The sequence below is a fragment of the Archocentrus centrarchus genome, chromosome 8 (assembly GCF_007364275.1).
Source record: "Archocentrus centrarchus isolate MPI-CPG fArcCen1 chromosome 8, fArcCen1, whole genome shotgun sequence".
In the NCBI taxonomy this organism is placed as follows: Eukaryota; Metazoa; Chordata; class Actinopteri; order Cichliformes; family Cichlidae; genus Archocentrus; species Archocentrus centrarchus.
The window spans coordinates 26,793,689-26,808,095 of NC_044353.1; the positions used below are offsets into that span (position 1 = coordinate 26,793,689).

The following is a 14,407-nucleotide window of genomic DNA, read 5'->3' on the forward strand; positions in this document are numbered from 1 at the left end:
TGAATGCACAGCACATCAAACCTTGAAACAGATGGGAAAGAGAAGCAGAAGGTCCTGGTGGCATGTTATCACCTCTGGCTGTGACACTCAGAGGGTAGGGTCAGAATTTGGCACAAACAACATGAAATCATGGATCTATCATGCCTTGTGTCAGTGGTTCAGTGTACTACTGCTGGTGGTGTAATGTTTGGGGGATATTTTCTTGGCCCCCTTAATACTAACCGAACATCGTTTAAATGTCACAGCCTACCTGTGTGCAGCTGACAAGTCTGCAGCAACTGTGTGACGTTATCATGTCAACATGGACCAAAATCTCTGAGGAATGCTTCCAGCACCTTGTTGAATCCGTACCATGAAGAACTAACGCTCTAAAGGCGGAAGTGGGTACCAACATGGTGCAAGTAAAGTGTACTTAATAAAGTGGCCAGTGAGTGTTAATTTCCCATGGTACAGTTCTCTGGGCACAGGTGTAACCCTGTGTGAAGAGCTCCAGAGTGGTCTGTTAATGACTAGTTATTGTTAAATTTGAGTCATTTTCATCAGGATATATTTTACTTATTACTGTCACTAATTTATGTGTTGGCTTGCCCGGGTTTGTGTGAACACAGCTCGGCCGAGTGGAGGGAAATGAGGTTAATTAGCAATCAATTAGTTTCAGGTTAGAGTATCGTAAAGCCTGACTCAGCGAATGGTGACTGGACGCTGCCAATAAACTAATTAAAAGCTTTCAAGGGGGTATAAAACAGGCAGACATAAGCGGCGCCCCTTCCGAAACATAGTGTCGTTAGAGTAACTTTCAGGTACTGAAAGAAAATGAATGATTTGCGAGCTGGGAAACCGCTGCAGCTGTTCAACTGTTCCCACGGCGAGTGTGGAGCAGCTTTCACCAGGGAGTGGAAACTCAAAGAGCATGAGACGGTGCACACCGGGGCGGTAAGGAAAAACACTTAATCATCCAATTACAAAGCTTTTCTAAAACTAGAGAATAAATGATTAAAGCTACATATAAAATAAGAAAAACGGGAGTTGTAAAATGATAAATGTTCGCAGCGCCCGTGCCAGTGCACAGTTGCTGACTGCGGTCGTCGCTTCTCCAGAAACGCTCACCTGCGGCGCCACATGTTTGAGCACAGCGGGGTGAAGCAATTCAAGTAAGCAACTCAAACACCACTTTGCTGCTCCTCTCGCCTGTTCCTCTCACTTTAATTTCTGATTCGTGCAGATGCAAGTTTGTGAGCTGTACAGAGACTTTCTTCAACGCAAGCAAACTTAAAAGACACGTGCGTTATACCCATGGAGACAAAAATAAGTACTTCAAGGTTTGAGTATACACTTATCCACCAGATGGCACTACAACAGTAATTTAAACGGCATGCTTTGCTCTCGGTATGGATGAACAATCAGTTTTCAATCCTTATTTTTAACCACGTGTACTCTCCCAATAGTGTAACCAGGCAAACTGCTCCTTGACCTTCAAAAAGCGCAGATTATTTAAGATTCACTTAAAGGAGCATGGAGTGTCCCCCAAGTTCAAGTAAGTCCATGTAGCACAGTGTTTAACCTCAAAACAGATTCGGATTTTGCTCTACTGTAAACTATTTAAATGGCCCTTAATTCTGTGAATTAATGAAATGGCTGAGGTTGTCAAATGCATTAAACGTATTAAAGACTATTCACTTCAATCAGCTTTTATACCTCCAGAATGAATTATCACTGTGTGGGGGTGGCCAGTGATTTAATTACTTCTGTCTCTACCCCTGGGATACTTAGATGTTCGAAGGATGGATGCGCTGCTACATTTGACTCCCATATTGCCTGCAGAGCCCATGAGAAGAAGCATGCAGGTTGGTTTAGTCTTAGTTGGACCTTTCGTCCTCCATCTGTCACATGGCTTCATTAAAATTGAGTTTAATGCATTTCCATGCAAACTTTAAATGTACTGAAGACAATAAACATGCTACGGTTCCTTAAAGGGACCCAGAAAGGAACCAGTGGGTGATTGTTAGTTTGATAAAGTTGTCTGGTCTCTGCAGGTTACTGTTGTCCTCATGCCAATTGCCAGTTATTTGAACATACCTGGAGTAAACTTCAGAAGCACATGGCTAAACACCCAGGTGACTACAGTACATGACGTTCTTAGTTCCCACTCAGTGCTTTGTGGTAGAATATGGCCCAGTTAATCATTACTTTTTTTAATGTGCTGCAGCTACATTCACATGCCGAGTGTGCAAGAAGGAGTTTAAAAAAGTGGATTCTTTGCGGAGGCACAAACGGATGCACGCTTCCCACAAGCCTGTGCTGGTCTGTCCCAGGGATGACTGCAAGGCCTACTTTTCTACAACCTTTAACCTGCAGCATCACATCCGCAAGGTGCACCTTGACCTTCTCAAATACAGATGCTCCTTCCCTGACTGCCCACGCATGTTTGCAATGCGGGTAGGCATCAAACAAAATTTCTGTAACTGTAAATGCTTACCCACTTTAAGAATTTGGTGTGGCAGTGAATGGTAGTGTTAAAGTAGCTTTAATATTGAACCTTGAACATGAAAGTGTATTACCATATTCTATTGAACTTTATTCCATAGGAGAGCATGACCAGACACCTGCTTCGCCATGACCCAAGTGCCACCACTCTGAAGGTAAGGCCTAATATCAGTGTAGTAGACTATAGCAACACATTTCTCTGCAAACCTGTTTAATGCCAAGTTCTCCAGCTTAAATTGGTGGGTTTCACTGATTTTAATGACTTGTGAAATTGAACTACATATATTCTATTTTCTGATCAACAGAAACGTCAGAGGCCTAAGAAAACCTGGCAGAAGCGCTTGAATGGACAAAATCTGCCCCTAGTGGAGGAAAACCTGCATCGCCTCTTTGCTCTGCGCATGCGAATCTCCAGACGTGCCAAGGTGGAAACCAACCTCTCAGGCCTCTTCAATGAGCGCAAGATCCCTCACTATGTTGACCCAGAAGTCAACCTGCGTAATTTGTTTAGCATCAAACAGCCTCGGACTCTGGAGAAGCCTGAAGTTGCACCAGTAAAAGGTTAAATGACAATGTTTCAGGGCTGAGCTGCCTTTTGGTTAAGTTTGAACCTTAGATTTTGAAGTTGAACCAAAGTTTTTTTTTTTTTTCTTCTTTAGGTAATTGGTACATTGGGTCTTTTTCTTTTAAAATGTAGATTATATAAAGATTTAAATTTCAAAGTAATATAATTTGACACATTGATTAGGATGTCAAGCTTTTGAGAAGGTCTTGTTCTGAGGACAGCTGGTTGCTTAAATGCTTATTTTGTAACATGACTTTTGACCCAATAAAATGATTTGCATTTTGCTCAGTGGTACTTGAATGTTGAATGTTTAGGTGAACTCCTGAAGGTCAGCCCATCAGTAGCAGCTGCTGGAGGGGGAAGCATAGGACCAAGATAGTCTCATTAATTGCGTCTCATTGTGAACACTCAAACAGCTGTTCTCCTCCTGCATCCATCTTGTGTTCGCTTTGGCTGCACATATCAGTTGACATTTGCTGAACATGTTGAAGCTCATTAAATATGAACAATATGAGTAAGAGCTGAGTCACAGAGCATGCCATTTTGGAGGCGGATGAGACTTTGAACACAAAGTAGATGAGTCTCTTCTGTCAGATCTGTACAATGGAGGTTAAGCTGTTCCAGCTTAGAGCCTGGCCTTTGGTTACAAAGAGAGAATGGTAGTTCATATGTACAGAGTATATTTGGCCACCTATCCAAAGTTGTAGACAAGTTTAGAACTAAACATGGTTTCCACCGTGTACAACATTGACCCATATAAATTCATAAAATGACTACATGAAAGATGTTTGAACTTCTAAAACTGCTGCTAGGTTTTTAAAAATTTATCTGAAAGCTTTGGTATTAAGAACAGGTCAGTAATGCCAGAAACATGTACAGGTAAGCGCAGAGAAATGGTCTGTACAAAAAGTAAGGAAATTTGGTCGACAATTCTTGACCGTAAATTTTATACTACTGCAAACCCTGTTTACATCCCTTTAAATGGTGCCACATTTTTAAGGACGATGTATTTGTGGGTTGTGTTGCACCTATGAAAAACTTGCCAAATCTTTTCTGCCAATGACAAGCTGCTTACTCTGGTATTCACTCTTGTTTTGAGCTGCTTATACCCCAGGTGCTTGCAGTGTGTGAGATTTAATTAAATTTTATTCAATTCAGTTTTATTTATATAGCACCAAACCAAAAAGTTGCCTCAAGGGGCTTTATATTGTAAAGACCATACAATAGTTGGACGGAACCCAACGAAATGTGAGCAAGCACTTGGCAACAGTAGGGAGGAAAAAGTCCTTTTTAACAGGAAGAAACCTCTGGCAGAAGCAGGCTCAGGCAGGGGCTGTCATTAGTTGGGAGTGAGGGGAAGGAGATGAGACAAAAGACATGTTATGGAAATGAGCCAGAGATTAACTGATCAAATGCAGTCTGGTGTATGAATAGAGTAGGAAGGGATGAATGAAAAAATACTCAATCCATCATGGGAACCCAGCAACAGTCTAGGCCTATTGCAGCATAACGAAGGGATGGTTCACTTGATCCAGTCCTAACTATAAGCTTGATCAAACAGACACTTTCTAAGATTTGTAGGGTCGAGTACAATAACTTCAGGGTTTTTTTTCTGAATTTAGAAGCAGGAAATTAGAGGTCATCCAGGCCTTTATGTCTTTAAGACATTCCTGCATTTTAATTGATGTCATCTGGCTTCATGGATAGATAAAGCTGGGTATCATCAGCATAACAATGAAAATGTATGCAATGCTTACTAATAATACTGCCTAAGGGAATTATGTATAGTGTAAATAGAATTGGTCCTTGCACAGAACCCTGTGAAACTCCATAATTAAACTTAATGTCCAAAGAAGATTCCCCATTTACATGAACAAATTGGAGTCTGTTAGATAAACATGATTCAAACTACTGCAGAGCAGTACCTATAATAACTATACATGCTCTAATCTCTGTAATAAAATGTTGTGGTCAACAGTATTGAACCCTGGACTGAAGTCTGGCAGGACAAGCACAGAGATGAGTCCACTGTCAGAGGCCATAAGAAGATCATTTGTAACCTTCACTAATGCTGTTTCTGTACTCTGATGAATTCTGAATCCTGACTGAAACTCTTGAAATAAACCGTTCCTCTGCAGCTGATCAGTTAGCTGTTTTACAACTACAATTTCAAGGATTTTTGAGAGAAAAGGAAGGTTGGAGATTGGCCTATAATTAGCTAAGACGATTGGGTCAAGTGATGGATTTTTAAATAATGGTTTAATTACTGCCACTTTAAAAGCATGTGGTACATAGCCAGTTAAAGATATTTAAGATTGAAGCATTAATTAATAGTGAGACTTCTTTGAGCAGTTTTGTAGGAATGGGGTCTAATAGAAGTACTGATGGTTTGGAGGAAGTAACTATTGAAGTTAACTCAGAAAGATCAATTGGAGAGAAAGAGTCTACTAACAGCAGTACTGAAAGTAGATGTACACAAAGATATGTATTTGAGATGGTTATGAATAATTTTTTGTCCAATGGTTAAAATTTTATTTGTGAAGAAAATATTTGGAGTCATTACTAGTTAAAGGAATACCCGGCTCAACAGAGCTTTGCCCATTTGTCAGCCTGGCTACAGTGGTGAAAAGAAACCTGGTGTTGTTCTTCTGCAACCAGCATCAATCCCATATATCCAGTCTGAAATCAAACTCTATCCTCATAATGACAATGTTCACACCCACAGAGTGGGGTTTATCTGGGACGACCTCCAGAATTTGGGAGTGGAGAGAATGGAATGGCCTGCCTGCAGTCCTGGCCTCAATCCCATTGTGGACTTATGGGATCAGCTTGGGCATGCTGTTTGTGCTAGAGTGACCAACACAACCACGTTGACTGACTTGTGACAAATGTTGGTTGAAGAATGGGATGCCATCCCACAGCAGTGTATGACGAACATGAGGAGGTGCCAGGCTGTTGTGGCTATGTATGGTTCTTTCATACGCTACTGAGGCCCCTGTTTTTTAAATACATAAACTGTTAACTTGCCAAAATGTCTTATGTCTTCAGACTTCAGTCATTCAATCCAATAGGTGACACCAAACAATAAAACAGATGAAGGAATATTATTGTGATAAATGGTTAAAATTTCAACCCCCCTTTCAACACAAAGACAGGTTCTCAAGGTTCTCAAAATTCATTTATAGTGGAATTTATAGAATAAATGGCAGAATGGCTTTAAATTTTGGCCTATAGTCAGTTGCCATGATGTAATTTACTGCAGTCTCTGCAATTTGACACAAAGTCTTAGCCACAAACTCTGCCTTTACGAAGCATAAGCTTTTCTTGAAAGTGACATTTTTAGCATTAAGGTCATTGTTATAGTGATGGTGTATACTGGACTGTTACATTCATAAGATTTTCTAATATTCTACTGCTGCATCTTGCATGTTATAGCTTATGTTAATAACTGACAAATTCCCAGTTTATCAATAGAATCTCAGCAGCTGTTTTGGATTGCATTCAGATCTCTGGGCATTCGTAATAAAGCTTGAAAATGTGTTTCACTCCTGTAGATGTCTTGTTGATGGTTCAAAACCAAAAGATATTTATATTACGCATACAAGTTATCAAAACAGCACTTTTTTAGGGCACTTTTCAACTATTTGAACAATTTATCCAAAGTAGTTCATCCTGATGGACTAAGTGTTGCTGCTTTAGTTTATAGCCTTCAAGCCTTTAAGAGTAATAGGGGTGATATATGTATGTTATTTTGCTGCCATTTAGGAGAGTAAAAATGCACCAATGGAGGCCATTGATTAATCTCTATTAAATTTTGTTTACTTGCAAGTCAGAAATGACCCTTCAGAAAATAAAATACGCACTTTAAATTCAAATGGTGTTTATATTTAACACATTTTCACACTTCATTTTACTCTGGGAGTTTTGTTACACAGTTTATTTTTTTTGTGTTGAATAAATCCTCTTTTTCTTGGTCTAGTGGAGCAAGACAGAGTCCATTTCAAAGCTTCAGCGAAGCTCTGAAACAGCCTGTCACTTTGAGTTTGAATGGTGTCTTTACTTCTGTGTTTCTCTTTGCTTTGCCGGAGGTCATCGTCTCGGGCTGTGGAACTGCTGGCCTCTTTTCCTCTTTAGATTTCATACATTATTCTATATCGTCCAACAGCTGACCTACATGCTCTGTCAAACTGTAATATCAGTTTTCAGGTTCACGCAATCATCTTCCAGCAGTTAACGGTGTCTGTGCCATCCATAATTCTTTCACATGGTCATTCCTTTATAAAATGTCATTCTCAAAGTATAGATAATGCATCAAACACTGAGAGCCTCTTGAGATCTTGATATTGCTTTGGATGTGTAGTGTGACTTTCAGAGGAAGAAGAAAACAGAAATTTGAAAGGCATACGTTTCTATGGTGATGCACACAGTAAACATGGTTTTCTCAAATCTTCACTTCCCTATCTTATCAGTTTTGGTTTTTTTTTTAGAAGAAGTAGAACAGTGTTTGCATGTGTTCTGCAGCTGTGGAAAGTACTCGAGTGATTGGATGTTCCTTGTTGACAGCAGAGTTGATAATTGTTTTCAGCAGGTGCCACAAGTGTCAGCAGGCTGTCTGATGTCAGGGGCCAAGTGCTGGATGGATACCAGCAACACTATCAAACCGATTCACACAAATTTAACTGCACCCTCATCACCCTCCTCTGGCTTTCTGTAAAGGCCATGCCAATTATCCACAGAGTGAGCGTGACCTTTGGCGTAACTTTCTGAGCTTGATTTTTGTAGCTTGAGAGTAGGACAAAAAAGTTTACAATACCATCACTGAGAGGGTGACTGGGACATTGTTTAATATTCATGATTATCTGATGAACTCTAATGGTTTCCTTTCTCTTTACGCTTGTTGTTCATGTTTCAAAGTCCTTAGAAAGACTTGTTTTTAGTTCCTGAATATAAATATTATTCAGCCACAACCAATTTGCCCTAATTTATACATTACACACACACACTCTCTCTCTCTCTCTCTCTCTCTCTCTCTACAACACCGCACTAAAGTCAATAGCAGAATGTTTGGCATTGACAGAGACGATTTGGCAAGTTTTTCAAGGGTGCAACCACATACTCAACTCTGCTGCTCAATCCACAAATGCATTTTCCTTACAAATGTGGCTCCATTTAAGGGGAAGTAAACAGACTTTGCAGTGATGTAAGATTTATTGCCAAGAAGCATTGTTACAACAAAAATAATCAACCAAACACAAATTTCCTTACTTTTTTCCCCAAGTAAAGTTGGCTCATGTGTTATAGACCAGGGATCCTCAAATCCAGGCCTCGAGAGCCGGTGTCCTGCAGGTTTTAGATGTGTCTCTGCTTCAACACACCTGACACATCTAAAAGCTGCAGGACACCAGCCCTCGAGGCCTGGATTTGAGGATCCCTGTTATAGACTGTCTCAACTTGCACTGCAGTTCGGCACTGATGGTTCTCTTTACCCCTTGTGTGGTGTTTAGGTCTGACCTATTGTCAGTGTTTTCCAAAAGAAAAATTATAAAATTTATTATTATTTCAACCTCAGACTTGGCTCGCCACAACTTTGTACTGAATATTGAATTAATCTAATTTCCGAGGTTTTGAGGGAGATATGATTTTTTTTAAAATTTTGCCCTATGTGGGGTCTTTCTTTCTTTCTTTCTTTCTTTCTTTCTTTCTTTCTTTCTTTCTTTCTTTATACCTTGAACCAATTATGGCAATAAATAAATAAATGAAAATATTTTTAAAAATCAGGTGATCTAGGGGTCACTGGCCATCTTTTGTGCAAGCTGCAATTTTGTTAACAAACAAACATACCAAAAACAATATTCCATTCCCCAACTCACAAGAAACAGTCACCTCAAGGTGTTTCATATTGTAAGGTAAAGACCATACAATAACTATAGAGAAAATGACTAATCACTTAAATAGAACCTGTCTGATGAAGTGTATTAAAATTTGTCTGATGTTCTGAAACCTGCAAGTGTAAGAAAGAAAGAAAGAAAACAGGGCAAATACTTTTTCAGAGCACTGTTGGTCACCTTGCCAACCAAGTGAGTTATAGCACCACCATCAACCCAGAGTCAGACAGTGGTTTGAGGACTAGGATGAGACTGACCACCAGTCAGCTCCGTCCACAGCTAGAGGAGAAATATAAATGTGAAAAATGGGGGCACCTGGGTGGCTTAGTGGTGAAGCCGGCGACCACATACATATGCCGCGTTGCAGTACGAGCAGCATGGGTTTGAGTCCCGGCCCGTCGCCAACTTGCCCGTGTGTCTTCCCCTGTATTCTTCCCCCATTTCCTGTCTCTCTCCACTGCCCATAAAAGCCGCTGTGGACAAAAATGCAAAAAAATAAATACAGGGGTAAAATGGTGAAGCTGAAGAGTCTTCTGGCCCAAAAAAATGAGCCAATGTGGCTGCAATATGGTGCAACCAGGGCCAACACAAATGGTGGTTAAACTTGTGGGGTGGCTGTAGCTCAGTAGGTAGAGCAGGTCACCTACTGATCAGAAGGTCAGCGGTTCGATTCCTGGCTACTCCAGGCTACATGCCAATGTATCCTTGGGCAAGATACTTAACCCCAAGTTGCTCTTCGACCGTCCCGTCGGAGTATGAATGTGTGTGAATGATAGTTAATTAAAAAGCACTTAGCTTAGCAAACATGGAAGTGCTTGTATGAATGGGAGTGCATGGGTAAATGTAAACATGTAATAGCGCTTTGAGTGCTCATACTGAGTAGAAAAGCGCTATATAAGAGCTAGTCCATTTACCATTCTTGTGCCGAACATCACATCTGATTTTGAACTTTTCATCCCAGAAGTCATCTAGAAATTCATTCATACCAAGAAATGTGCCCTGATCTAAATTCTGTTCTAGGTCCAGTAGCAACAAAACAAGGAGATGCGATGTGTGTGTCCAAATTGGACAGGAAGACGCATTATACATGCATCAAGTGCAAGAAATACACATGCAACACACACAGCAAAACTGCCCCTCGTGTTGTGTAGACTGGCACAAAGAAGCTATTTGTTCAGTGGAGCAGATGCATTGTATACACTGTCATGAATCTGTTCAATTTCTAATTGAGTTCAAAGTAGTAAGCATCAATAGTGATGAAAAACTTTGCTTCATTCACATTTATTCAAGATAAACACATTTTGCCCACCCATATCTTGGTTATGACTGATTTTTTTTGTTACATTTTATCACAAAAAACAAAAAACATTTTTATTCAGAAATGTGCTTTAAAAAATGGTGAATGCCAAATATTATCATATACTATATTAAGTATTTTTACATACATTGTTATGGCTGTATTGATTTAATAACCCAATGACGCAGTGGGCCTACCAGACCTGCCAACACTGGGTGACAATAACATGAACACCATATTAAATAAAGGAAAACTAATACACAAGGTGCACAGGCTATACCATATGTAACAGGTCATGGTTCACCTGTGGGCAGCACCAAAAAAATAGTAAAAGCAAAGTGATTACATTTTTGTTTCTGTATTTACGGGACAATCTTCTCTGCTTTATCCTCAATCTGTGCCTCATATGTGTTGTATTTGCATATAACCGCCACTCTTTTTGATTTTAATTAGAGGTGGTGTTGCAAGCATGTTTTTTCCCCACTCTAGAGCAAAATAATACCGCTGAATTACCTCAATTCTGCTGTGAATCATTTTTTTTTATCCTGATGACGTAGGCTTCTCGATGAAATTGCTTTGACCTACAGGAGCTAAAACTGAGAGGCTTGAAAGCCAACAAAATGATTCAGCCAATGTCTCAACTACAGTGAATAACAGCATTTTTGCTTTTACCATTAACACAACAAACAGGAGCTCTATTTCTGTTGTAATTTTACAGATAGGAAAAGACCAGTGTATGTGTTTAGTGTTGGTGCTTTTTCTTTTTTTTTGCATTTGTGGCCAACAGTGGAGGGAGACAGGAAATGGGGGAAAGATACGTGGGCAAATTGGTAACAGGCCGGGGCTTGAACCCACACCACCTGCTCTGCAGCGCGGCGTATGTGTGCGGTCACCGGCTTCACCACTAAGCCACCCAGGGCCCCAGTGCTGGTGCTTTTTGCCGGTATATCTATAAAAAGGAATGCATTTACTTGTCCAACCCTTTTGTGTGAAGCAAGTTAAGCAACAATAGGAAGCAATAAATAAAACAAGAACTAAGAGCATTCAAGGCTATGCCTAGAAATTCTGTCCATAAAAATTATTAACAGAATCGGTGACAAAGGGCAGCTCTGACGGAGTCCAACACCCACATGAAACGAATCCGACTTATTACCGGCTATACGGACCAAGCTCTCACTGCGGTTATACAGAGACTGAATGGCCCGCAACAACGGGCCAGACACCCCATACTCCCGCAGGACCTCCCACAGGATACCCTGAGGACAAGGTCCCTCTACAAGTCCACAAAGCACATGTAGACTGGTTGGGCAAACTCCCATGCACACTCGAATATCCTTGAGAGGATAAAGAGCTGGTCCAGCGTTCCACGACCAGGACGAAACCCGCATTGTTCTTCCTGGATCCGAGGTTCGACTAATGGATGGAACCTTCTTTCTAGCACCATGGCATAGACCAGGGTGGGCAATCCCAGGCCTCGAGGGCCGGTGTCCTGCAGGTTTTAGATGTCCCTGATCCAACACACCTGAATCAAATGGCTGAAGTACCTCCTCAGTATGCAGTCAAGTTCTCCAGAGTCCTGCTAATGACTTCTATATTTGATTCAGGTGTGTTGGCTCAGGAACACATCTAAAACATGCAGGACACTGGCCCTCGAGGCCTGGAGTTGCCCACCCCTGGCATAGACCTTACCGGGGAGGTTGAGGAGTTTGATCTCCCGGAAGTTGGAGCACACCCACCGGTCTCCCTTCTTGAATATGGGGACCACCACCCCGGTCTGCCAATCCAATGGCAATGCCCCAGATCTCCATGCGATGTTGCAGAGGCGTGTCAACCAAGACAGCCCTACAACATTCTAGCCTCTTTCCCACCAACAGGGTTCCGGAGGTGGTGCCTTTATTTGAACCATTAGGCGGGTTTTCCAATGCGGAAGCACTTGATGTTCGGACGAAAAAACGGGTTCAACTCCGGCCCCGCAAACTAGCTGGTCTCGAACTAAGAACGCATGACGAAAGCAGCAGAAGGGCGTGACTCTGCCATCTCAATATCACGTTTTCTACCATATTACATGTGTATTACAGGAGAAAAGCAATGTGATTTTCACAGCTGTGAATTAGGTTGGGCTCTAAGGCTGAACTTGCAGCTTTGTATCAGTTCATATCACAGACAAAAGTACACAAAGTGCATACTTGTCGTCTCCGGACTATATCAGGACAAGATCTAGAGTATGATTAAAGTGGTGGGTGAGCTCCTTTACATTTTGAGAGAAGCCAATTGAATCTAATAATAGATTAAATGCAGTGTTGAGGCTGTCATTTTCAGCATCAACATGGACGTTAAAATCACCCACTATAATTATTTTATCTGAACTGAGCACTAAATCAGATAAAAAGTCTGACAGAAAAATCAGACAGAAACTCTGAGTAAGGACCAGGTGGACGATAGACAATAACAAATAAAACAGGTTTTGAATTTCCCAATTAGCGTGGACAAGACTAAGAGTCAGGCTTTCAAAAGAATTAAAACTCTGTCTGGGTCTTTGATTAATTAATAAGCTGAAATTGAAGATTCCAGCTAATCCTCCTCCTTGACCTGTGCTTCGAGCATTCTGACAGTTAGTGTGACTCGGGGGTGTTGATTCATTTAAACTAACATATTCATCCTTATGTAACCAGGTTTCTGTAAGGTAGAATAAATCAATATGTTGATCAATTATTAAATAATTTACTAACACGGACTTGGAAGAGAGAGACCTAATGTTTAATAATGCACATTTAATTGTTTTATTCTTTGGTGCAGTTGATAAAGCTATATTATTTATTGTTTTTGAATTTTTATGCTTAAATAGTTTTTTGCTGATTTTAGGTTTGTTTTTTGGTTGTCTAGGAGCAGGCACCGACTCTATGGGGATGGGGTTTTGGGGGGGATGGCAGGAGGAGAAAAGCTGCAGAGAGGCGTTGTGTAAGACTGCAACTCTGCTTCCTGGTCTCAACCCTGGGTAGTCAGGTTTTAGAAGGGTTAATAAATTTGGCCAGATTTCTAGAAATGAGAGCTGCTCCATCCAAAGTGGGATGGATGCCATCTCTCCTAACAAGACCAGGTTTTCCCCAGAAACTTTGCCAATTATCTGTGAAGCCCATGTTATTTTTTTGGACACCACTCAGACAGCCAGCGATTCAAGGAGAACATGCGGCTAAACATGTCACTCCTGGTCTGATTGGGGAGGGGCCCAGAGAAAACTACAGAGTCCGACATTGCTTTTGCAGTTATCCATCCATCCATCCATCCATTCTCTCCCACTTATCCGGGGCCGGGTCAAGGGGGCAGGAGCCTAAGCAAAGAAGCCCAGGCTTCCCTCTCCCCAGCCACCTCCTCCATCTCATCCGGAGGGACCCCAAGGCGTTCCCAGGCCAGCCGAGAGATATAATCCCTCCAGCGTGTCCTGGGTCTACCACGGGGCCTCCTCCCGGTGGGACATGCCCGGAACACCTCACCCAGGAGGCGGCCAGGAGGCATCCTAATCAGATGCCCGAGCCACCTCAACTGGCTCCTTTTGACGTGGAGGAGCAGAGGCTTTACTCTGAGCCCCTCCCGGATGGCTGCACTCCTCACCTTATCTCTAAGGGAGAGGCCAGCCACCCTTCGAAGGAAACTCATTTCTGCCGCTTGAATTCGCGATCTTATTCTTTCGGTCACTACCCAAAGCTTGTGACCAGATCCCAGTGATCTAGGAACGTAGATCGACCGGTAAATCAAGAGCTTCGCTTTTACACTTTTACAACTCTCTCTTCACCACGACAGACCGGTGCAGCGTCCACATCACTGCAGAAGCAGCCCCGATCGGTCTGTCGATCTCCCGCTCCCTTCTCCCATCACTCGTGAACTCGTGAAGACCCTGAGATACTTGAACTCCTCCACTTAGGGCAAGAACTCGTTCCTGAGCTGGAGAGGGCACTCCACCCTTTTCCGGCTGAGGACCATGGCCTCAGACTTAGAGGTGCTCATTCTCATGCCGGCCGCTTCACACTCGGCTGCGAACCAGTCCACTGCGAGCTGGAGGCCACCCCCTGATGAAGCCAACAGAACCGCATCATCTGCAAAAAGCAGAGATGAGACTCTGAGGCCACCAAGGACGAAGCCTTCCGCCACCTGGCTACGCCTAGAAATTCTGTCCATAAA

The 14,407-nt window shown here is 41.9% G+C and overlaps 1 protein-coding gene across 3 annotated transcripts; it reads left to right on the top strand.

Annotated features, from left to right (window-relative positions):
* The first annotated feature begins 764 nt into the window (after positions 1-764).
* On the top strand, positions 765-3,305 carry 42sp43 (P43 5S RNA-binding protein). Of its 3 annotated transcripts, XM_030736405.1 has the most exons (10): positions 765-933; positions 1,051-1,151; positions 1,223-1,319; positions 1,446-1,534; positions 1,771-1,844; positions 2,034-2,114; positions 2,207-2,436; positions 2,586-2,639; positions 2,790-2,983; positions 3,213-3,305. In XM_030736405.1, the coding sequence occupies exons 1-10, from the start codon at positions 814-816 to the stop codon at positions 3,226-3,228; spliced, it is 1,056 nt and encodes a 351-aa protein (XP_030592265.1). In that variant the 5' UTR covers positions 765-813; the 3' UTR covers positions 3,229-3,305. The 3 variants fall into 3 exon arrangements, with proteins under 3 accessions (XP_030592265.1, XP_030592264.1, XP_030592263.1); XM_030736404.1 differs by lacking the exon at positions 3,213-3,305 and having other exon boundaries at positions 1,223-1,280; positions 2,790-3,138; XM_030736403.1 differs by lacking the exon at positions 3,213-3,305 and having other exon boundaries at positions 814-933; positions 2,790-3,138.
* Positions 3,306-14,407: the final 11,102 nt, after the last annotated feature.